This window comes from Triturus cristatus, chromosome 7, assembly GCF_964204655.1.
Source record: "Triturus cristatus chromosome 7, aTriCri1.1, whole genome shotgun sequence".
NCBI lineage: Eukaryota > Metazoa > Chordata > Amphibia > Caudata > Salamandridae > Triturus > Triturus cristatus.
In genome coordinates, this window is record NC_140590.1 from 1,687,469,736 (window position 1) to 1,687,494,444 (window position 24,709).

Genomic DNA, 24,709 nt, shown 5'->3' on the forward strand with positions numbered 1-24,709 from the left:
GGTAAGAGATCCAATCCCGCTGTGCGGGGCTAAAAGGACAGGGTGGCAACAATGAGGGATTGACATGCCTTCAGAGCAATCATTGCCCTGCCTTTGGCATAATTCGTGACACCAAACGACGTACACGAACGAAAGGTGAAGGCAGAGATGGGACATGGCTTCGGAATCCGTATCGATTCCAAGAAGCCTCTGCAGGACAGAGCAACGCATGCGCTGCTTTCGCCAGGCCGAGACCCAAAAAACCTTGCACTACACAAAATGAAACAGACAAAAGTCACCTTCATGATCACTTTACTTTGACATGAAATGATCACATGACTGACAATGATTGACCAATGTGACAGTACAGGCCCCACACGTTTCCCTGTTAGAGGACTGAACCCCACTTAGTGGGGCAGGGAAATTGCAGCTCAGGGGAATCCAGTGCTCGTGTTCTGGAGAAAGTGCATGGAAGATAAATTCAGTGCTTGCTGGAATCCCTGATGTCCTCAGGAAAGAAAAAAAAACACAAGTAGCACACATACAGACTAGCACAATGCTCCAAGGTGGAAGACTTTCGTCCCTCAAATATCCTGGAACAAAAAGGGCAACTCATAGTGCAGAATGTGACACAGTAAACAAATATTGAATTTTCCGCAACCGTTCTGGATCGCAAAGGTCAGTCCATGAGTGACATCCACTTATGCCTAGATGTGGACGTGTATGCCTCAGTTCAGCCATTTTGTTGGGCTAAGGAGAGGAACACATGGGTCTGTTCACTGCTTTGCATTGATTATTTCAATAAACTCCGGCTTGAGGGACGCTCCTCCCACCAGGAAGCCATCCAGGTCAGGTTGAGAAGCCAGCTCCTTGCAGGTACCTCCAGTGACGGATCCTGTAGGAGCAGAAAGGAGGTGGTGAGGTTACACAAGGCAGGTCTGTAGATTACAGCTAGAGAAAACATGATCCAAGGTAAGCAATTGCAGGCTGCAAACCAAATCAGTGCGGTTAGGCCGCTGACCTAGCACAGTTGGGGTGGATGAAGGTCCAGCTCATATCGGGCTAAGCACTAAGCCTGACCTTAAGGTCTGGGTTACGATGGCTTACATGGTGAATCTTTCATAGATATTTTACAAATTAAGGGAAGATTAGGTTTCAGATAGTGTAAAACTGAGGCTACACAGTGTTCCTGCAGGATGGGAAGTGACAGCTACTTCAAGTTAGAGATTTTGGATTCTGGCTTGGAGGGCAGCACCGAGGATGCCAAATTGACATCTGGAAATAGACTGGGCCCCAGGATTGCATTTGTCACCCCGAGTGGGAAGGGTATGCCCAGACATGGGTCCTGTGCTCTCCATGCCACTGGAATCCAGCTATCCTGGCTGAAGAGGGGTGAAACCCCGAAACTGGTCCTAGGATGCTTGGTTCCAGTCCAAGGAGGACCTGGCTTGGAAGTTCGGGCTGGACTGTTCCCATGAGGCACAGGGTCAAGACTGATTTGCATATGGCTGGGTTCAAACTGGAAAGGCATGGTGAGCAAAAACGATGGATTTAGGCCCAGATCTCTGTACTGGGGTGAATGTACGACATTGTTCTGCATTCTGTCAACTTTTTTTGCATTTGTGCCAGAATAAGGAGCATCTCTGGGACACAGGTTAACAAAAAAGCAGGTTTGTCCTGTCGGTGAGAGGGAGGTTGGAAGACTATGAGGCCGGTTTTACAGCCTTTAAAGCTTTTGTTGCATCCAAGGGTCCAGTTCCAGCACCTCAGTAGCAGAGGTGAAAAACCCCTAGGGTCTCTTGAATGGAGGAAACTATGGCCATGTGAAGCCAGCAGACATGACACAGTGTCTGATTAACGCATTGCAAGGATGGATTTAGATAGGCCGCTGGCACACATTTATAACACCCGATAGTAATGCAGGTGTCCAGCATAGTTCTGGAGTGCCAGATTTTCAGAAACGCCATAAAGGAAACATTTGCATGCAATTATTCTAGATTTAAATATTCATACCTCAAGATAACCCTGAAAAATGAGGTATGCTTTGGCATGATCAAATTATGTTGCACACGTGGCTTAAAGAAATGCATTCTTAGGTACAGCCTCAGGTAAGAAGGCCAAAGCAGATAACAGGAGAGGACAGCACAAGGGAGCAGCCACGACAGGCAAAGGGATTAACGTACCTCCGTAGATGATGCGCGTGCTGTTGGCAACTTCCTCAGACACATGGGTCTTCAGCCAGGCCCGCAGTTTCAGGTGGACCTCCTGGGCCTGCAAGAATGATAATTGGTTAGGATGCTTTACCAGCCCAGCTACTCACGAACACAACCAGAACACCCATAAACTGGACTCCGATTACTCATCATGCATTCTGGGTTCCGGACCGTTGAACAAGCGCATCACCTTTGGGTACAAGATGCAGCCAGTCGCTAAAAGGCAACTGTTACAAAAACAAAAAGACAACTGTACAGGGTTCAGGTTCAAACTTCTGGCACTGCAGCCTGCTTCTGAAGACTGGTTTTGGCCACAGCTGAGCTGACCGCCAACAATGACCATGGGCCAATGTGTGACCACACTGCAAACAAACGAGAGATAAATACTGCCATGAAGCACAGAAGAGAGAAAGGGGTTCTTAACCTGCGACACCATCTTGAGATCTGACTTTAGAACATTCAGTAAGGTCTTTCAAATTAGCTATTCCGAGAACCTGGTGTATTTGAAAGGTATGCAAGTGGTAGGGGGAACCAACATGGCTGTTCCAAGATCATACATGCCAACATTTAGGGAGCAAAAAAAAAAACAAAAAAAAAAAACCCAACTACATTTTGCTTTAAAAAGGTCAGGAGTCGGTCTGAATTAGTCTACAAGCATGTATGCGAGACCCTTTAGGGCAACCAGAGACAGCACAACTGCCCTACTTAGATCACAGAGCAAACAAGGAGATGGACAGAGCGCTAAAGCTTTTCAGACACTAACCCCCAGTTTCAGATCTGGGTTGAATCCATCATTGTTTAGCTCACTTCGCCACCCCAGTTCAGACCAAGCCATATGCAAATCAGTTTTGACCCAGTTTCTCATGGGAACAATCCAGCAGTGGTTTTAGACAAACTTCAATGCATCCAGAAGATGGAGGAAATGCTGAATGATCAACATTACATATCGATTACCAAAGACCCTACCAAAAGAGTTCAAAGTACTATACTCCAACTTACTACGCAAGCTCTAAGACTAGAACAAATCAAAGAATGGCAATTTCTTAATATCCAAGAACCAAAAATGGCGGCCATATACGGAATCCCCAAAATACATAATGATCGTACCAATCCCCCGTACAGACCTATAGTTACTACTATAGAATCTGTTACGGAACCACTGTCCAAGTATGTAGACACCATTTTAAGACCCTTCGTACCACAGATCCCGTCCTACATATGGGATACTAGGGACATTATTACCAAAGTTGAGAATTTATCCTTCAATGCCAACACTCAATTAATGGTCACTATGGACATCACGGCTTTATATTCCAATATCCCACAATCTGGAGCTTTGGAAGCTGTAGCCTGGTTCATGGAAACATTTGACATAGACTGCCCTAGATAATTTATCTTGGATTGTCTTACTGTGATACTTACTGAAAACACCTTTGAATTCAACGGCTCCCTTTATAAACAAACTAAGGGAGTCAGTATGGGGGCTTTGTGTGCTCCAACAATGGCCAACATTTACATGGCCCTATATGAATCACGATTTATATATAATGAGATTGCCCCTTTCAGTGAATCCATAAAATCTTGGTCCAAATACATAGACGACGTCTTTGACGTCTTTTTTATCTGGACAACTGACCCTGATGACTTACCAAACTTTGTATCCTGGCTTAATTTGTGCGCTGATAACATTTTCTTTACAGCCAACTTTAAACAACAACGTGGAGTTTTTGGACATCCAAATCCAAAATATAGATAACCTTGAGGTAGATCTATATGTTAAACCCGCAACACACTACTCCACTTTGATAGTTATTATCCTCTCACGCAGAAACTAGCATCCCTTTTAGTCAGTTTCTGTGACTCCGCCGGAACTGTACTAATGTTCAAGATTTCGATACAAGATCGAAAGACATGAAACAGAAATTCCTCACAAGAGGATATCCAAAACGCCTCTTACGAGATTCGTACAAACGAGCAAGATTCTACGACAAACATCTACCAACATCACACCCCAAAATTACGAACTCAAGATTAGTCTTTGTATCAAGACATTCCACTATGAACGAAAAAGTGCGTCACATCATCAATTCAAATTGGCACATATTGAATGCCACCAAGCCTAAAAACCAAGCTTTACCCAAACCCCTATACGCATATAGGAAAAATAAAAATCTTAAAGATCTCGTAGTTAGATCACGTATGCAAACTAAGCTTGGTGCCACCCAAACCCAGTCGTCCATCACTGGGTTACCTAAAGTAACAGGCAATTTCAAGTGCCTTTCCTGCACAGCGTGTGAATTTGCGATGGACACAAAACTATTTTCGTTCAATAACCACAATATACCCCTCACGAGCTTTACAAACTGTAAGACTACCAACGTAGTCTACCTACTACTGTGCCCTTGTAACCAAGGCTACGTAGGTGAGACAGCACGCATGCTGTCCACTAGTTTGACAGAACACAGGTCAGCTATACGCACCTAAAAAATTCAAGCCCCTTTGGTTCGACACTACATGGAGGCTAACCATACTGCTGACCAAATATGTTGGCTCATATTGGAAAAAAAAAAAAAAAAAAAAAAGAAACAAATTCTAGCACAATGAGTACCAACATACGTAAAAGTAGAGAAGTCTATTGGATTTTTTCTCTCAACACATACCTTAAAATGGTATGAACAACGAAATTCCTTGGGAACAAGCTATCAAACACAACTGTAGCTGATGTGTGAGTTTATTTTTATCTGTATTTATTTTTATTCTGCAATTTTTCCCCACTCAAAACTAAATCAGTTATGTACGTCTTGTACAGTATTTTTAATCATTACTTAGATTACTAATTCACGTTTCTGTACAAATGTAGCCTATTCCATATTAATTCCATTACCCTGTATTATTCCATCCTATGTTCTCTCCATAAGTTATCCCCTACAAGATGGCCGCCGTTTTTCACTGGCTGTGACTTCCGTGCACGACAGGCCATGCCTCTATCTTTAGCCTAATGGAAGCGCTTGTATCACTGGCCCCGCATTTCTAGTACTGGTCTATTTAAGACAGTTTGGGTTCATGCTCCCACCCCTCCCGTCTGAGCTTCGAGGAATACGAGAGATGACTACCGGCTGAAATGACCCAAGGACACAACTTGACGACAAGACTTTTGTTTGGGTCCCTTTTTAAACTCAAGTAAGCAAAACCTTCAACCGCCGTAGCACTTATCACCCGCACGCATGGCTCCGATTTAGTCGATTCATCTAATACCTTGTTTTCCATTACGCATTTTAGATATCTTTTTCTTCACGGATTAAGTTAAAGCTATTATCCCGTTACAATCGAGGCTACCCTGGATCTCTTTCGAGGTAAGCCGCTAGGGTACCACCGCCTTGAATTTACTGCAAGACACGCGAGTTTGTGTCTGCAATACCATCTGTTAATCTGTTTCCACTTGTAGATAACCGCATTCCTCAAGCCTTATCTGACTGCTCATATACGGAGCATCTATATGAGCACTCGCACTACATGACTTACTGATGAGACGACCAGCAGAGAACAGGTCGGTCTCACATCTTTGCTATTCAGGCCCTGCTTGCCCTTACAACATATTTACTATACAATTTCTAATTTTTTTCAACAGTTAGTAACCATTTATACACATGTGGTGACAGCCGATGTGAAGCACTATTCATGAGCTAGTGATTCCTTTGCTCCATCAAATGAAATTTGTGAGTTACCATTTATTAACAGGCATGATTCCAATCGGCTCAGTTTGGTGTAACTTTACACTTTATTCCTCCTACCCCTCACTCCGTTTTATTTCATTTGGCTTACGAGCCATCCTTTTCTACTCACCTATATCCACTTACTCATCTTTTCATATTTATCTTTGACTTCTCCATCTTACTTGACTTCCTTTGGCAAGACCACAAGCTACATCTGCATGTCCTTGGTCCTTTTTTGTTAGAATTACATAGGCTTATGATACGAACCCACTATTGGCGATTGTTTTTAAGGTGCAAAACCTTTTAGTTCACGTTAAGAGACTATAAAATCTGACTAGTGATTTTAAACGTTTTTTATTTAAAATGCCATGTACACTATGTTATGTATGGGCATTAAATAGCTGTTTTTGATTGTATCTATTGGTTGACCAAGCATGCTCTGGATAGCTTTCTGTATTTCATTTAGGCACTGGTGAACATACTGTATGGCCCCCTGACGAAGGCACATGCCGAAATGCGCGTAGGATTATGGAAACATCCTAAGGCCATTGACACACTTAATAAATTGTGTAACAGATTGCAAATATTGTTATTAATACGGTGTCTTTTCCATATTGTTTATTTTTCGATGTTTATTTCTCGGAGACCATCCATGTCCTCCTTGGCCTAACATCTTTGTGTATATAGCAATGAAACAACTGATTACTCCTATGTATATATGTAAAATTTAAAAATGAACTTGTCTTTATACAAAACTATTAAACAATTGTTATAAAAATAGCCTTTATAACTAGTTTTGCTTTCAAGAGCTATGCTGGCTAGGTTTGTTGAAATTAGAACATCAATACTGTCTCCTAAATCTTTGCTCCTTTTCACTTAACAATCCAGCCGAAACTGGTCCTAGGATGGTAGTTTCTGGTCCGGGGAAGACCTGGCTTGGCAGTTCGGGCTGGACTGTTCCTATGAGGCACAGGGTCAAGACTGATTTGCATACGGCTGGGTTTGAACTGGGTGGCGGAGTGAACTAAAAACGATGGATTCAACCCAGATCTGTGACTGGGGGTGAGTGTCTCCAAAGTTTCAGTGCTCCGTCCATCATCTCAGTGTTTGCTTCCTACTTAGATTGCAGACCGGGCTCCATTCAACTCCGTGAATTTCCTTCTGCGTGGGGGTGGGGTGGAGGTGTTCATGGGTTAAATCGGCATGCTGCAAAGTAATAGTGTTTTGTTAGGGAGGCAAGTTATAGGCAGGGCCATGGGAATTATGACTGTGCAGCCATGTTTTTTTTTTGCACGATTATGGATTCGCCACATAACCATCTGCAGATTAACAAAAAAGTTGTTTCTAGCTCAAATGGTTAAAAAGTTATTAAAAATGCAATGCTGCGTATCTGAAGGCCCTTTACAGAAGTTGACTGGTCACCTTTATTGCTTTGATGTGTTAAACAGCTACACAAACCTAAAGGTGCAACCTATTCCCAGGTGTAAAAACAATGGCCCAATCCAATCACAAAATGTGCTGTATAATTTAGTCAACACTACTGCATAATTTAGCTGTTCACTGCTGCATATTTAGTAGCCATGGCCATTTGTTCCATGGTGGGTGGGGGGGAAATGCTCTTAAACTATAAAAATCTATGTTGCAATTCCTACAACTCGATTATTTCATCAGAGCATCCAGCCTCAAATTGCAATCCAGATAATACTGCAGGAGGGTGACCTCTGAACTAATCTACATGTAGCGGCTCTACAAATCTCCTGCAGTCGAGGTGCGTTCACTAGCAAAGTGCAACATCTCCCCTAGTGGAGAGGGCCGCATACTGCAATGGCTTCCCTCGCGTTGACCACCACACATGGTCCTGTCCTCTTCGATGGCTTCCAATCAAGGCAAGATCTATTTAAAAAATTGCCTGCATCTCACACAAAGCCTTGCACATGTCCTCCCCTTGTTACCTGGCAAATAAATTGAAATTGTCCAGAGGCTCGACCCTGTTGAATGCGGAAAAGCTTCTGCATGAGGCACCCCCAGTCTTCAAAAAGGGAAAGATCGATGGCGCAATCCTTCTCAGGCAATGGTGAAAATCTGGAACTCTTCCCCATTGCTCCGAGCCACCTCCTCTACCCGGATCTTCAAAGCAGATCAAATATCTTCCAAAGACACTTTCAGAACTAATACTTTCATTCTCAGACCCCTCCTGGAAGGTGTTTTTTTTTCCCTGTATATTCCTCACTCCTGCTTGCTGTGTTGGACTTTATGTAACCTTCATTTTTATTCTTCTGTCTTTGTAATACTTCTCTTGTAATGTAACTGGCTCTATTGCACAGCGCTCTGACACCTTCGGGTAATGTCCACGCTTTATAAAAATGCACTACATAAAAAAGAGAAAATGTTCTATAATGCACTGCGCCAGGCCTGGCATCGCTCTTTAAGAACGAACAGGTGGGTATGAACCCAACCAGCTAAACCAGGTCCGTGCCCAGCATTTTTGGCAGGTGAAGGTAAACACAACCTGAATCTTGGGCTCCATAAACAGTCAAGAGATCTAACCAAAGAGGCCTGGCTCGGCAACCCCAGTCTAGAGCACATCCCAGTGTTCACACCAGCTGTGGTGCCAGAACAGGCGTCAGAGCCAAGGTGCTGCAGTCGGTTTTACGTCACGGAGGTCACAGGGCTTGTGAAAAACTCAAGAGTTACATTAAATGTAGCAAAGGAGCCAGGCTGGTTTAGTAGGGGTAGCGTCCAGTGGTGCACTCGAGTCCCATTATACCACATCTGCATTGTTCTAGGACACCGCCTTTCAGAGAGCGCCGTTCCCTTTGCAAGGGCCACTGCACGTGCAGGACTCATGCGGCTTCACTGCGAAAGCAAAGTGGAGCACAAGCAAGAACTCATCTGTTCACATTTATCATTTGTGCATCAGACAAGCGCCTTGTGTTTTGATCCTATTGAAATCTTTGCTTCCATCATACTTCTAAATTACAAGAAAATACAAATTCCTTGTGACCTTTTCTTGCTGCAGAGATATTCAGAAGTGTGCTCAATTGCAAGTATTTAAATTGTATTGTGGGTGTTGAACACTTACCTTCGGTAACGATTTATCTGTAAGAAACGTTAGTTAGATTCCTCACCTTAGAATATCCCCAGGCGTCAGACTGGATCTGGAAGATTTTTCGTCAGCAATACCCCTTGCGCGTCGCTAGGCGTCGTCTGCGGCTCCGCGTCAGTCGTCGGCGTCATGCGCCGGAATGACGGAGTACTTAGACGCCGCCCTCGCGCGCTGACGTCAGTTCTTGTACATAGCTTTCCGCGCCAGGAACGCAGAGCCATGCAAAAGACCGACACTGGTGCCAAAAATAAAATCTAGGGGCCTGAAAAGGATAACCTTAACCCTAGATGTCAGTTCGCAGAACGGGGAGGATGGGTGGGTCGGTGAGGAATCTAACTAACTAATGTTTCTTACAGATACATAGTTACCGAAGGTAAGTAACTTGTTCATCTGAAAGAAACACGTTAGTTAGATTCCTCACCTTAGAATAGAAACCCAAGCAATACCATCCCCGGTGGTGGGTCTGCGAACCAAGATCACACCAGAAAGTCCTGGAGGACAGAACGGCCAAAGAAGCCATCCCTCCGGACTTGGCTGTCAAGGCAATAATGCCTGGCAAACGTGTGTAGCGAAGCCCACGTTGCCGCCTGACAGATGTCCTGCAAAGGGACACCCTGTCCCAAAGCAGTAGTAGCCGCCGTGGCCCGAGTAGAATGGGAGCGCAGCCCAACAGGAGGGTCCTTTATTGCCAAGGAATAACAAATTGATGCACAAAACGACCCGAGAGATGGTCCGTTTGTGCACAGCTTTCCCCTTCTTTGCACCCACGTATCCAACGAAAAGTTGGTCGTCCACCCGGAACTGCTTTGTGCGGTCCAGATAAAAGGAGAGCTCACGTTTTGGGTCCAGACGATGGAGCCTCTCTTCTTCTTTGGAAGGATGCGGAAAGAAGGTGGGCAAGGTGACAGACTGCCCAAGATGAAAGGGGGTCACCACTTTCGGAAGAAAGGAGGGGCGAGGCCGAAGGACAACCTTGTCCGGATGAACAGCGAGAAAAGGAGGCTTTGATGATAAAGCCTGGAGCTCACTCACCCGTCTAGCCGAGGTGATGGCTACCAGAAAAGCAGTCTTAAGCGTCAGCAGACGAAGAAGACAATTATGAAGAGGCTCAAAGGGAGCGCACATTAGAAATGAGAACAAGATTCAAGTCCCACTGAGGCATTACAAAAGGGACAGGAGGGAACGTGTGAGTAATGCCTTTTAGAAAGCGTGTAACGACAGGGGACTTGAAAAGAGAAGGCTGATCAGGAAGCCGCAAGAAGGCAGAGATTGCAGCACGCTAACCTTTCAAGGTGCCCAGGGCAGAGCCCTGCTGGGCCAAAGAAAGAAGGAGGAGAACCTCAGAAAGAGGTGCGGAAAGGGGGATCCACAGCCTTTGCTGTGCACCATGCCACAAATTTGTTTCACCGGCAGGCGTATACCGTCTTTGTGGAGGGACGCCTGGCTGCCAGAATGATATCACAGACTTCAGGAGGCAAGTCAAATGGCATCAACTGCCGCCGCTCAATCTCCACGCATGGAGGTGGAGGCTGGACAGGTTCAGGTGTAGGACCGTCCCCTGCTGCTGCGACAGAAGATCCTCCCGAAGGGGCAGACGTATCGGTCAACATACTGAGTAGCTCGGGATACCAGTACCTTCATGCCCAATCCGGAGCCACCAAGATGACTTGGGCCCGGTCGCCCTTGATCTTCAGCACTCTGGGCAGAAGTGGTATAGGCGGAAAGACATACAACAGACCGCAACTCCGCTCGTGACGAAAAGCGTCGCCGAGCGAGTGCCGCCTTGGAAACTCCAACGGGCAGAACTGATGATATTGGGCGTTCTCTTCGGTGGCGAATAGATCTAACCAAGGCTCTCCCCACTGCTGAAAGAGACCTTGCACCACTTCGGAGTTTAGACGCCATTCGTGATCCCTCATGCACCTGCAGCTGAGTTAGTCTGCTCTGGTGTTCAGAGAGCCCGCCAGATGTTGAACCACTAGGGTGACGCCTGGGTGTTCCAGCCACGTCCAGAGGTGCAGAGGCTCCTGACAAAGGGTCCACGACCCCACCCCGCCCTGTTTGTTGCAATACCACATGGCGGTGTTGTCCGTGAACACCTGCACGACACTTCCCCGGACAGAGGGAAGGAAGGCTTTCAGTGCAAGTCGGATCGCTCTCAACTCCAGGTTGATGTGGAGGCGAGACTCCGGAGACCAGAGGCCTCTGATCTCCGCCTCTCCCATATGGCCACCCCATCCCAGGAGGGACGCATCCGTCACTACGACATGCTCCGGTTGGGGAAGGGAGAGGCTCTTGCCCGTGACCCAATCGCGGCCCGTGACCCAATCAGTCCGTGAGCCACCACTGCAACTGCCGTGCCCTCCGAGATAAAGACATGGTCGGACAGGTTGCCGTGATGCTGGGCCCACTGAAACTTCAGGTCCCACTGCAGAGCCCGCATGCGCCGCCTGGCGTGATGCACTAGTAGGATGCAGGAGGCCATCAGCCCCAGAAGCCGCAACACTAGCCTGACCGAAACCCAGGATAGAGGCCGAAAGATGGGAATCAGGGCCTGAATATCCCAGACCCGCTGTTCTGGCAGATAGACCCGCGCCGAATCGAGAACCGCTCCGATGAAGAGGAGCTTCTGAGAGGGACTCCGGTGTGACTGCGGCACGTTGATGGAAAACCCCAGCAAATGCAGGAGATCTGCCGTAGTCTGGAGGTGGGAGACGACTGCCTGGGGCGAGCCCGCCTTCAACAACCAGTCGTCAAGATAGGGGAAGACTGGAACCCCTGATCTGCGCAGATGAGCTGCGACCACCGCCATCACTTTCGTTAACACCAGAGGGGCACTGGTAAGGCCGAAGGGGAGCACAGTAAACTGAAAGTGCTCTTGACCCACCGGGAACCGCAGGTTAACGCCGGTGGGCCGGCATGACGGGGATGTGGAAATATGCATCCTGCTACCAACGCTACCATCCAGTCTCCAGGGTCTAGGGCAGCTAGAACCTGAGCCAAAGTCAACATCTTGAACCTCTCCTTCCGGAGGAAGGCATGGACGTTCGAGGTCCAAGATAGGGCGTAGGCTCCCTTTGCCCTTCTTGGGAACCAGAAAGTAGTGGGAACAACCACGACCTACTTCTGGGCTCGGAACGCGCTCGATGGCCCCCTTGGCCAAGAGGGCCGAAACTTCCTCGTGGAGAAGATTCAAATGATCCCCCCGATATACGGTGGTGCTGCGGTGGCATGGCTGGAGGGGTCGTCTAAAGGGGAGGGAGTAGCCCCTTCGGACGATTTGCAGCACTCACCTGTCCGATGTGATGGACCGCCAGTGGAGCAGGTGATGGCGAACTCTGCCGCCCACTGGCGTGGAATGGAAGCTCGGACTAGGAAGGCTTTGAGGCGGATGCTGCCGGGGTGGATGTGGGCTGACCGCGTCGTCCTCCAGAACCGCCTCGGCGGAAACCACGTCCGCGACCGTGCGCAGGTTGGTTCTGCGGCTGGTGGCTAGGCAGACGTGAGGAGGCACCCCTTCCTTGGCCACGAAAGGCGGAAGTTTGCGACCGCGGGGCCGAGAGGCCCAAGGACTTGGCCATAGCCCGGGAGTCCTTAAAGCGATTCAGCGCACTGTCCGCTTTCTCACCAAAAAGGAGAGTGCCATCAAAGGGCATATCCATGAGAGTGCTCTGGACATCACCCGAAAAGGACGTGGACCGCAGCCAGGCATGACGTCTAAGCGCCACCGTGGTAGAAATCGCCCTACCCAGCGAGTCCGTAGTGTCAAGCCCACATCTGATAGCATGTCGTGCTGCATCACTCCCATCGGCCAGAGCCTGGGTAAGTCGTGTCTGGACCTCCTCCGGACACAGGGGCAGCACGTCCTCCACCGTATCCCACAGAGAGTGGGAATAATGGTCCAAAAGACAGGCGGTGTTCAAGGACCGCAGGCCCAAACTAAGGGAGAACAGCTTTTTGCCAAACTGTTCCAGTCTCTTGGAATCCCGGTCCGGCGGAGCGGTCGGGAAGGAGGATTGGGAGGTAGAAGCCTGGATAACCAGGCTCTCGGGGGTAGGGTGTTGGGACAGAAAACTGGGGTCGCCCGGAGCAGGGCGGTGGCGCCTGGCGACGTTCCTGTCCACAGGAGGGACTGTGGAGGGCTTGGACCAGGTGCCCTGCAGAACGTCAATGAGGGCCTCATTGAATTGCAGCAGAGGCTCAGTGGAGCTTGCTGCAGACTGAGGCGGCAGATCCGTAAGCAGAGAATTGGCCAGGGACCAGGGTTCAATTCCCGACACGGCAGGGTCGTGGACCAGGGTCAAAACGGACTCAATAATTCTCGCCTCGGTACCTACTCTAACCAGGAACACACTCGGCAACTCTGGGCATTAGCTTGCCTCATCTCCACAACGGCCCCCCACATTCGCCGGGGATGCCTGGTTTCACCTTGGAGATACCCTGGAGGGACCATCTCACAGGGATAGCCAGGACGGGTTCCCCAGCGGTCTACAGCGCCAGGACGCCTCAGGGCAGCAGTGCGCTTTACAAGACATACATATACATTTACAGCCACGGCAGGTAGCTCGAGCCCAAGGGCTGCGGCCGCCGTGCGCAGCACCACAGGGAAAGCAGCACCCTCCTCCGAAGCCACAGTCGGAGGAGAGATGAATCCAGTGTCTGGAGAGGTATCCAGACCACTGGCCTCCCCCAGTTCATCTGCCCAGTCCTGTGACAGCTGAGCCTGAACGGCCATAGGATCCTCGGACCCCTCCCATTCGCCCCCGTCATCCGATTCCTGGTAAACAGGTGGAATGATCGGAGCCGGACGATAGACCTAATGTGTCTCCAGCGGCGCCGAATGCGGCGTCCATCGACGCCGTAACGGCGCGGGGCTGAACTGGGGCACGACGCCGAGCGGAGCCGGCGTCGGAAGTGGAACCGGTGTCGACGCCGGTGGAGGAGCAACGAGGTCGACCGGCGGGGACTGGTCCCTCAGGCACTTGCGGCATCGAGGCTGGAGCCGGCGCCGCCGGCATGCAAGGTTGCCCAGTCGGGTCCGCGGGGCCCGAAGGCGCGCCAGCGGGCGTCAACGGCAGAGCCAGGTTCCTCATGGCCGAGAGGAAGGCACTGACTTCCGCTGGCATCGCGTCAGTCCCAGGGACCGGCGGGTATGGGGACTTGCGTGGCGCCTGCGGCTCCGCTGGAGCCGCGGGGGTGGAACCACCCTGACCCTCGGCCGAGTCGCGCGACCGGCGAGGGGAGTCCGAAGAGTGGTGTCGCCTCTTGGACTTCTTGGAGTGCTTCGACTTAACCGAAGACTTGGAGCCAGACAATAGACGTCGGCTGCGGCTCCGCGACCGATCCTTGGACCTCCTCCTGGACCGGGATCGAGAGGGGCGTGGAGCCGAGTGGCGAAGCTCGAGAAGCTTACGGGACCGCTCCCGTCTAGCCTTCGAGGTCAGGGCCTTGCAGTCCGAACACTACTCCGCGTCGTGGTCGAGGCCCAAACAGTAAAGGCACCGGCGGTGATTATCCGTAACCGACATCAAGCAGTTGCAGTCAGCACAGGCTTCAAAACCAGGCATCCTACCGGCACCGAGACAAGATCAAAAAAACTTAGTCAAAAAGACTAAAAGGGGTAGCTCTCTCGGATCTGCGCTTACTGGCGCGGAAAAAAGAAGAACTGACGTAGCGCGCGAGGGCGGAGTCTAAGTACTCAGACGACGTCATTCCGGCGCACGACGCCGACGGACGGGGAGCCGCAGACGACGCCTAGCGACGCGCAAGGGGTATTGCTGACGAAAAATCTTCCGGATCCAGTCTGAAGCCTGGGGATATTCTAAGGTGAGGAATCTAACGTGTTTCTTTCAGATAGAAAGCATTAATAACCCACATTTGTAAAGCGCGAACAATCACCCACAAGGGTCTCTAGGCGCTGGGGGCCGTCGGGAAGAGTAAGCAGTCCCTTCACATTTCAAGCCTTCAAACTATGGCATGGGCTTCTGTCCACATGAGGGTAAACCGCTCCAAAGTGAACTTCAGGAAGCAACTCAAAGCCATCTATTCCAGCACTCAGCAGCAACTAGCACCAACACGGAGGTTTACCAGCGCTGGGAGGCCTGTTAGTAGCCATGCGATATACAAATCCTAGGAATTCATTAGAACTGTTACTATTGTGGTGCACGGTTCTTCAATTAAATGTGTTCAGCTCTTTCCTAAACTGGAGCAGGGTTGGGGCGGTCCTGATGGCTACAGGATGTTCCACATCCTGGGTGCATAAACTGGAGTGGCTTAGCCAGTCAGCTTGATAAACATGTGCTGTTTGCTCGTGGTGGTTTGCAGACTACAACAGGTCACAGGCTGCAGTGCTGATCTTTCACTGCAGGCTAGAAGTTGGATCCAAACCACAGGCTGCACGACTAGACCACCACTGCAAGGAATACCTGTTGTAGGCCAGATCCCCAAACTGGAAAGGAGAAATTCAAGGACAAGCTGCAGAGATAGACACCAGCATTTGGATAAGAGCAAAGTGTCTGGTCACAGAAACCAGGGGAAAAGACTGAAGGAAGCCACAGAGGTGCACTGCTTCCCTAACCCCATCTCAATCCTGCGTAGAGCCCAAACCTTGCTGCCAAGGCAAAATCTAACCCTTGGGGCCATTTAGTATTCTCATTTGGGCTCCCTTTACACAACTCAATGCAGACTAGTCTACCATAACCAATGAGCTGGTGCAGTTAAACTGGTGACAATAGATTCCTGCAAGGAATCCCTTGAAACACGTTTGTGGGCAGCAAGGCTAGAATGGCACACAAGAGTGGGGCAGCCCACAGGTCACGTGCTTTTCAGACTGACAGAAAAAGAACGAAGACTCTTGCATACATCTGCCCATGAAGCCTTCCTAGGCTACCAAAACCTGCTGTGGGGAGTGCACCTATCCAGGACATGCTTACAGTACCTGCTGTGGGGAGTGCGCCTATCCAGGCCATGCTTACAGTACCTGCTGTGGGTAGTGCGCCTATCCAGGCCATGCTTACAGTACCTGCTGTTGGGAGTGCGCCTATCCAGGACAGGCTTACAGTACCTGCTGTGGCGAGTGCCTATCTAGGACCTTGCAGTACCTGCTGTGGTGATTGCCTATCTAGGACCTTGCAGTACCTGCTGTGGGGAGTGTGCCTATCCAGGACATGCTTACAGTACCCGCAGTGGGGAATGTGCCTATCCAGGCCATGCTTACAGTACCTGCTGTGGGGAGTGCGCCTATCCAGGACAGGCTTACAGTACCTGCTGTGGCGAGTGCCTATCTAGGACCTTGCAGTACCTGCTGTGGTGAGTGTGCCTATCCAGGACATGCTTACAGTACCTGCTGTGGGGAGTGTGCCTATCCAGGACATGCTTACAGTACCTGCTGTGGGGAGTGCGCCTATCCAAGCCATGCTTACAGTACCTGCTGTGGGGTGTGTGCCTATCCAGTACCCGCAGTGGGGAGTGTGCCTATCCAGGACATGCTTACAGTACCCGCAGTGGGGAGTGTGCCTATCCAGGACATGCTTACAGTACCTGCAGTGGAGAGTGTGCCTATCCAGGACATGCTTACAGTACCTGCTGTGGATAGTGTGCCTATCCAGGACATGCTTACAGTACCCGCAGTGGGGAGTGTGCCTATCCAGGACATGCTTACAGTACCTGCTGTGGGGAGTGCGCCTATCCAAGCCATGCTTACAGTACCTGCTGTGGGGAGTTTGCCTATCCAGGACCTGCTGTGGGGCATGCGCCTATCCAGGACAGGCTTACAGTACCTGCTACGGGGAGTGCGCCTATCCAGGACATGCTGTGGGGAGTGCGCCTATCCAGGACATGCATAGCAGTACCTGCTGTGGTGTGTGTGCCTATCCAGGACCTGCTGTGGGGAGTGTACCTATCCAGGACATGCTTACAGTACCTGCTGTGGGGAGTGCGCCTATCCAAGCCATGCTTACAGTACCTGCTGTGGGGAGTTTGCCTATCCAGGACCTGCTGTGGGGCATGCGCCTATCCAGGACAGGCTTACAGTACCTGCTGCGGGGAGTGCGCCTATCCAGGACAGGCTTACAGTACCTGCTGTGCTGAGTGTGCCTATCCAGGACAGGCTTACAGTACCTGCTGTGGGGAGTGCGCCTATCCAGGACATGCTGTGGGGAGTGCGCCTATCCAGGACATGCATAGCAGTACCTGCTGTGCTGAGTGTGCCTATCCAGGACAGGCTTACAGTACCTGCTGTGGGGAGTGCGCCTATCCAGGACATGCTGTGGGGAGTGCGCCTATCCAGGACATGCATAGCAGTACCTGCTGTGGTGTGTGTGCCTATCCAGGACCTGCTGTGGGGAGTGTACCTATCCAGGACATGCTTACAGTACCTGCTGTGGGGGTGTGTGCCTATCCAGTACCTGCTGTGGGGAGTGTGCCTATCCAGGACAGGCTTACAGTACCTGCTGTGGCGAGTGCCTATCTAGGACCTTGCAGTACCTGCTGTGGTGAGTGCCTATCTAGGACCTGCTTACAGTACCTGCTGTAGGGAGTGTGCCTATCCAGGACCTGCTGTGGGGAGTGCACCTATCCAGGACATGCTTACAGTACCTTCTTGGGGGGGGGGGGGGGGGGGGGGGGGGGGAATGCACCTATCCAGGACATGCTTACAGAACCTGCTGTGGGGAGTGTGCCTATCCAGGACCTGCTTTGGGGAATGCACCTATCCAGGACATGCTTACAGTACCTGCTGTGGGGTGTGTGCCTATCCAGTACCTGCTGTGGGGAGTGTGCCTATCCAGGACAGGCTTACAGTACCTGCTGTGGGGAGTGTGCCTATCCAGGACATGCTTACAGTACCCGCAGTGGGGAGTGTGCCTATCCAGGACATGCTTACAGTACCCGCAGTGGGGAGTGTGCCTATCCAGGACATGCTTACAGTACCTGCTGTGGGGAGTGCGCCTATCCAAGCCATGCTTACAGTACCTGCTGTGGGGAGCTTGCCTATCCAGGACCTGCTGTGGGGCATGCGCCTATCCAGGACAGGCTTTCAGTACCTGCTGTGCTGAGTGTGCCTATCCAGGACAGGCTTACAGTACCTGCTGTGGGGAGTGCGCCTATCCAGGACATGCTGTGGGGAGTGCGCCTATCCAGGACATGCATAGCAGTACCTGCTGTGGTGTGTGTGCCTATCCAGGACCTGCTGTGGGGAGTGTACCTATCCAGGACATGCTTACAGTACCTGCTGTGGGGAGTGCGCCTATCCAAGCCATGCTTACAGTACCTGCTGTGGGGAGCTTGCCTATCCAGGACCTGCTGTGGGGCATGCGCCTATCCAGGACAGGCTTACAGTACCTGCTGCGGGGAGTGCACCTATCCAGGACAGGCTTTCAGTACCTGCTGTGCTGAGTGTGCCTATCCAGGACAGGCTTACAGTACCTGCTGTGGGGAGTGCGCCTATCCAGGACATGCTGTGGGGAGTGCGCCTATCCAGGACATGCATAGCAGTACCTGCTGTGGTGTGTGTGCCTATCCAGGACCTGCTGTGGGGAGTGTACCTATCCAGGACATGCTTACAGTACCTGCTGTGGGGGTGTGTGCCTATCCAGTACCTGCTGTGGGGAGTGTGCCTATCCAGGACAGGCTTACAGTACCTGCTGTGGCGAGTGCCTATCTAGGACCTTGCAGTACCTGCTGTGGTGAGTGCCTATCTAGGACCTGCTTACAGTACCTGCTGTAGGGAGTGTGCCTATCCAGGACCTGCTGTGGGGAGTGCACCTATCCAGGACATGCTTACAGTACCTTCTTGGGGGGGGGGGGGAATGCACCTATCCAGGACATGCTTACAGAACCTGCTGTGGGGAGTGTGCCTATCCAGGACCTGCTTTGGGGAATGCACCTATCCAGGACATGCTTACAGTACCTGCTGTGGGGTTGCAGTTTTACCAGTTCCAATGGCCCAGACGGGCTCGTAGGCCAGCACCACTTTGCTCCAGTCCTTCACGTTATCTGTGGGCAGAGGAAAGATTTAACGAGAGGGAGTCTTTAACCTCACTGCAGCCTCCCACCGCCACATGCCCAGTCTGGACACGAGCTTACCTGCGATGAACTTAGTCTGCTCAAACACCACCTTCTCTGTGATTCCGGCTTCTCGCTCATCAAGCTTCTCCCCGATGCATGCAATGACACTCAGGCCTTCGGAGAGGGCGTGGGCAACTTTCTGCCCTATGAGCTGTGGGAAGAAAAAAGGGAGTTCGGGTGTGATGTCATCTGGTAGTTACGTCAGGGGAACGACTTTGCAGACTGAAGACACTACATTCAAACCAGACTCATAAGTTAAAAGGGCAGGGCTCCAGTGGCCTAAAAATGCAGAGGGGACCTCCCTTTGAAGAGCGCGAATGTCACCTCTTCACACCCAAACCGACTTCACTCCTAATGTGAAGATGGCAAGTGGCTGAGCACCAACCACCCCCCCCCCCCCCCACACCTCAAGATCCCCCTGTACTGCAGCGTTCACATGAGGCTTTGCATCCTCCATGACTGGAAGGCAGCTCAGAAATACCTTCCAACCAAGGAAGGCGGCACATCTGCCCCCACCCCACTTCTCATTATGGCATTTTCACGGCGTCTCCCCCTCCCAGATTAGAACCTTCATGCAAGATAGAGGGATTCTTACTTCATCGGACTCTCCGAAGACATGTCTCCTCTCAGAGTGGCCCAAGATCACCCAGTGTGCACCAGTGTCCTTAATCATCGCCGGGCTGAGGGGGGGAAGGTAATAAAGCAAGTCATTAAAGAAAACCAAGAGACTAGAAAAATAAACAAAAAAAGTGCTATGGGATAAAGTCTCAGGTGCTTTTCCAATTGAACAGCTCTGCCAATGAGGCTGGCAGTGACCATCCTGCCCAAGCGAGCTCCTCCAATGGAACTAGCCCCAGAAGGACCACACAGACGTTTGCCATAAGGGCGATTCAATGAGCTTCCTCAGCACTGATCCACCAATGGGGTGCAGGCCTGTAGGAACGATGCTCCGTGTTCACCAAAAATCAGACAACGGAGGGCCTCCTCAGACTACACCTTTGGGGTAAAGTCCTGGAGTGGCCTACACACAGAATGCTGTGGTATCAGTGCACAGCAGACTACCAACCACACAGCTCCCCCACAGGGAGCAACACTGGAAGACCCACCATGTACTGCTGCACCAATGGGCACTGCCTTGGTATGGACTCCAGAATAGAGCAACACTGGGAGACACCATGCACTGCTGCACCAATGGGCACTGCCTTGCTATGGACTCCAGCATAGAGCAACACTGGGAGACACCATGTACTGCTGCACCAATGGGCACTGCCTTGGTATGGACTCCAGCATAGAGCAACACTGGGAGACACCATGCACTGCTGCACCAATGGGCACTGCCTTGCTATGGACTCCAGCATAGAGCAACACTGGAAGACACACCATGTATTGCTGCACCAATGGGCACTGCCTTGCTATGGACTCCAGCATAGAGCAACACTGGGAGACACCATGCACTGCTGCACCAATGGGCACTGCCTTGGTATGGACTCCAGCATGCAGCCATTTTGAGATGAGCTAGTGTCAAGATTCTAGTTTCAAAATGTCTACCGAGCTTCATTAGTTCTATTTGGAACAAAAACAGTCCTAATTCAGCACAAACGCAAATTACTTTTCATGGTGGGGCTGGGGTGAAGATAGACGGCACTAAAGCAGAGAACGAACTGCTGGCAGGTGGAGAATGTTAAACCATCAAAGATTGCAAAACTGCGAAGGATGCAGAAGGTAATGAGTAGTTCAGCCACGCGGGGGGTTCTCACCTGATCTCCCCAGTGAAGGCTCCCTTTGCCACTTTGTAGCAGTTCTGGGCGGCAACCCCAATCTTGGCATCAAGCTTCTGGCGGGCGAAGTCAATGTAGATGGAAGGCACACCACAAACCACCTCTGCGGAGAAAGAACATGCGTCAGGAAGAGGAGGAACACTTAAACAGTAATCACCTCCAGGTGAGAGCCATGGTTACCAATGGACCAATGCAATCAGTAGGCAGGATAGTTAGATCTGAGGTGCAAGGGCCTGCAGAACACATCCCGCTAGGCTCCTGCTCACAAGATCTACAAAGGAAGGCCCTGTGCCCTCACAAGCAGGGCCAGCTCACAGAAGTGACCAGCACTTAGTTGCCCGTGTGTTTCAGATGAAACAAGAGTTCTAAGAACGGGGAGGGGGGGGGGGGGGATGTATGACACCTCCAAACTTTCCATATGAAGAACACCCACTACATCAAGCCCTCAGCCACTTTCAACACCTCACTGCAATTTCTTTCCTGGTGGCCAAATTGGCAACAGAGACCGAAAAGTTAGTCTGAAATCGGTCCAGGGTGATGGGAAAAAATATCCAAATATTGGAGTATACAAAAAAAAATGAAACAATTACTTTCCTTCTAACATGAATCGATAGATTATGCCACAAAAGAAAATGGCAAACACTTCCTTTAGAAAGACTTGTGGCAACATGACGCAGGAATAGGAGACACTCGAGGGCAACAAGGCAGAACACACAGCAGCCAAAGATGTGTCTAAAGTGCAATCCAACCCCCACCAGGTACGAGATCAAGCTCAGGGACCAGGGGGGGGGTCGCCATTTTACCTGGCCCACAGCCCCCAACATCCTTAAAATGCCCCCGAGGAGGGCGGCCATGTTACCCGACCCTCCGGACCGGAAGCTCTTGCGTGAGCCCTACACAAGAAACCCCTCAGGGGCAGGCGCGGGACTATTCCGGGGCTGCGCAGCTGCCCGACCTTCAGCATCGAGGCGGCTATTTTTGTCCCCTGCCGCGCTCCAGCCGCCGCCCGCAATGCAGAGGTCTCCGCTCCTACAGTAGGAACAGCTCAGTCTATGGGAGTCCGGGAGACGGTGTAACCCAACCGCGCAGCATTTAAAGGTCACGGAGGGCAAACTGGGCCACGGGCGGAGAAGGTCACAGGAAACCAGAGTCCGGGCCGAGAAATGTCATAGGGCAGAGAGGGGTCAAGGGGAACTAAAGGGGGCAGGAAGAGGCCCAGGACAGACAGACGAGAAGCGCGGGGCACCCTGGGTCCATGAAGGAAACTAGACAATCAAGCTGTAGGTGTGCGGGCAAGACAGCAGTACTATCCCTCGGGTTACACATCTTTGTAATTGCATCAATGTTGCAGCCTCAGATGCAAGGATTGACGTTTATATCACTGACCTTTAAGCAAAGGTCATACTAACTTGTCTACCCCCCCCCCTCCCCTCCACTACTATAAAATTGGTCAGGCTACAAGGGGTGGGCAATACATTGAAGACGCCCAACTCGGAGGGGAGCACTCATTCGTCTAGTTCACATCCCATTTAAATGCCATTACAAAAGTCCAATGAAATGCGTACTGGTTTAGATATGTATAGTTTTACATACTCACCAATTCAGTTTTCAGCAGGTTACACGGTAGAGACCGGCACACAATGAACATTAATCCCGTCCCCCAAAGTGCCCACATGGTACGTGCTCAGACGGGGAGGGAAGGAGTTGCCTCAATACTTGCATTTGTGTATCGGGTCAATGGACGCACCCAACACCACACAACCCAGAATGCATTGTGCTCACAACCATAGGGGTGGAAACTGATGTAGAGCGGTGGTCACCATGGCCTCTGCACAAGTTTACATACTATGGGCTCAAAACATGCAGCCTCCCCGTCCAGATCTGTACGGCAGTCGCATGAGCCACTGAAAGGTTAGACTTCCAAACGCGCATGAAGACCTGAAGGACGATTGGGCCATGTCTCCAACGTTCCGCTGCCACAGAGTTATTTTAAGGCACTTGGCATCCCATTTCTCTGGGCAGCTTTACATGGAGACTCACTTTCCATACAAGATGGGGCATGGCTGCCCCAGACCTTGAATTACAGTACCACTGTGCAAGCGCCAATCACTCCCTGCTGGTTTCACCCCTCCTTCCACATCATATAGTGGAAAAGGCTGTGATGGCACATATCCGGATAGCAGAAATGTTACGCCAATTAGGTCTCCCGTAGCAACGCTACCCCTGTTATGTGCCTCTGATGGGCTTGGCAGAGGTAAGGGGACACCGGGACCCTCAACCAGCCATGGAAAGGATGGACAGCCATTACGATTCGGTCGGTGGTGGTACATTGCGGTTCTTAGTTGGTGGAGCAATTGGTCTGGGTAACTGATCATGAACAAGACGCCTCCACATAAACTAGTTACACGACCCCCAGCAATTTTAATGCTATAGGATGAGGTGTAAGATATGAACGGTACGTATAGTATTTGAGTGATGCGTTTTAGTTGGTGTGAGACTGTTCTTTGGTTGAATTCTACTCAAGTCCTTGTTTTCTAAATAGTGCTTATAAATTGAAAAATAAAGACAAGATAGAGATAATCTTTAGGTAAGTAAAGTTGTGTTATTCCTTTTGTTTGACTCTCCACAAAGCATGTGTTTGGAGGTGGGATGTTTTTGCTCTGAGAGCTAAGGGGACCCACAATGATCTGCTCCTCGCCCGATCTCCCACCGACTACAACCTACACAAGACCTAACACCACAAGCAACTACAGAAGACGGGGCTTTGAACCATGGAGCCGTTTATCCAAGCTGCGGTTTCCTCACTGCTGCTTGTGCGACACCCACCCCACTGGGCATGTCTCGGTGTTTCCAAATGTAAGCTGCATTAGCAAGAGCACATGGAGAACCCTTCACACACACCTACTCACTGCTCAGAAGCTTGGTCAGCTAGTCAGTCTTCACCCCGTACCCCAAGTTGGAGGAAGGTCCGTGACTGATGGGGCCTAGGAGGGATTAGATGGATTTACACACTTGGACTGGGTAGGATTGGAGCGCGTAGGGGGCCCATTATGGAGGTTTTTGCTCTCCCTTCTTGTACTAGTTTAATTTCGGCCAATTGTGCCACGGAAAGCTGTGGCAAGGCTTTTAAATTTGGAACGCATGAAGTCAGTGAATCAATTTGCCCAAACGAAGGTATTCGCTTATATTATACCCCAATCATTGCACGTTCGTCCTTGTATTATGGATATGCCGCAGTATTGTATTGATTACATGCACTTTCATACTGACCATAGTAGACCGGCTTTCAGAGTATTACAGCCATTAACTAACGAGGCCTCCCTAAAACTTGGCTATGAGTACATAGGTCGGTTTTAAACCCTGTTAATTTTAATAATTTTTATTCCGTTTTCTATTGTATTTCTATGCATGCACTTGTTTTATGTTCGTTTTGCGCTGTGTAAGGCTTTTATGGATGTTATGCCATCGAATAAAGTTCGATTGACTGCTACTGGCCTCATGTCCATGACACGGACCAAGACACCCAAGTTCATTGCAATTGCACACTGCCTGCAAGGAGATGCCTGGTGCACATTAGGCTAGACAACACGGACCTGCTCCTCGCCAAGGCCACCCACACCCAGGGATATTTGGGCGTTCCGCAACCAAACCAGAGCAGCCTCAGCCAACCTGCACAATGAGCAGTAGACCAAAGCAGTTTATGCTGCACAGGGGTCTAAAGCCCCTTGATGCCGACTGCTCATGGAGTCGGCCACTCAGGCTGTGTTTGGTTGGTTTGTTCGGGTGGAATCGTTTTACTTGAGCTGCCAATAATTGAAAACAGTATTGACGGTTCATAGCGTCACTGTACCACAT

The 24,709-nt window shown here is 50.4% G+C and overlaps 1 protein-coding gene across 1 annotated transcript in view; it reads right to left on the bottom strand.

Annotated features, from left to right (window-relative positions):
* Window positions 1-274: 274 nt before the first annotated feature.
* Window positions 275-24,709, bottom strand: part of TPI1 (triosephosphate isomerase 1) — a 29,891-nt gene continuing 5,456 nt past the window's right edge. Inside the window, exons 2-7 of the mRNA XM_085619845.1 lie at window positions 20,834-20,957; window positions 19,672-19,756; window positions 19,095-19,227; window positions 18,919-19,004; window positions 2,163-2,250; window positions 275-874 (exon numbers count right to left, since the gene is read on the bottom strand). Of these exons, the coding sequence (XP_085475971.1) occupies window positions 756-874; window positions 2,163-2,250; window positions 18,919-19,004; window positions 19,095-19,227; window positions 19,672-19,756; window positions 20,834-20,957 (635 nt within the window). The 3' untranslated portion in view covers window positions 275-755. The remainder of the gene's footprint in view (window positions 875-2,162; window positions 2,251-18,918; window positions 19,005-19,094; window positions 19,228-19,671; window positions 19,757-20,833; window positions 20,958-24,709) is intronic.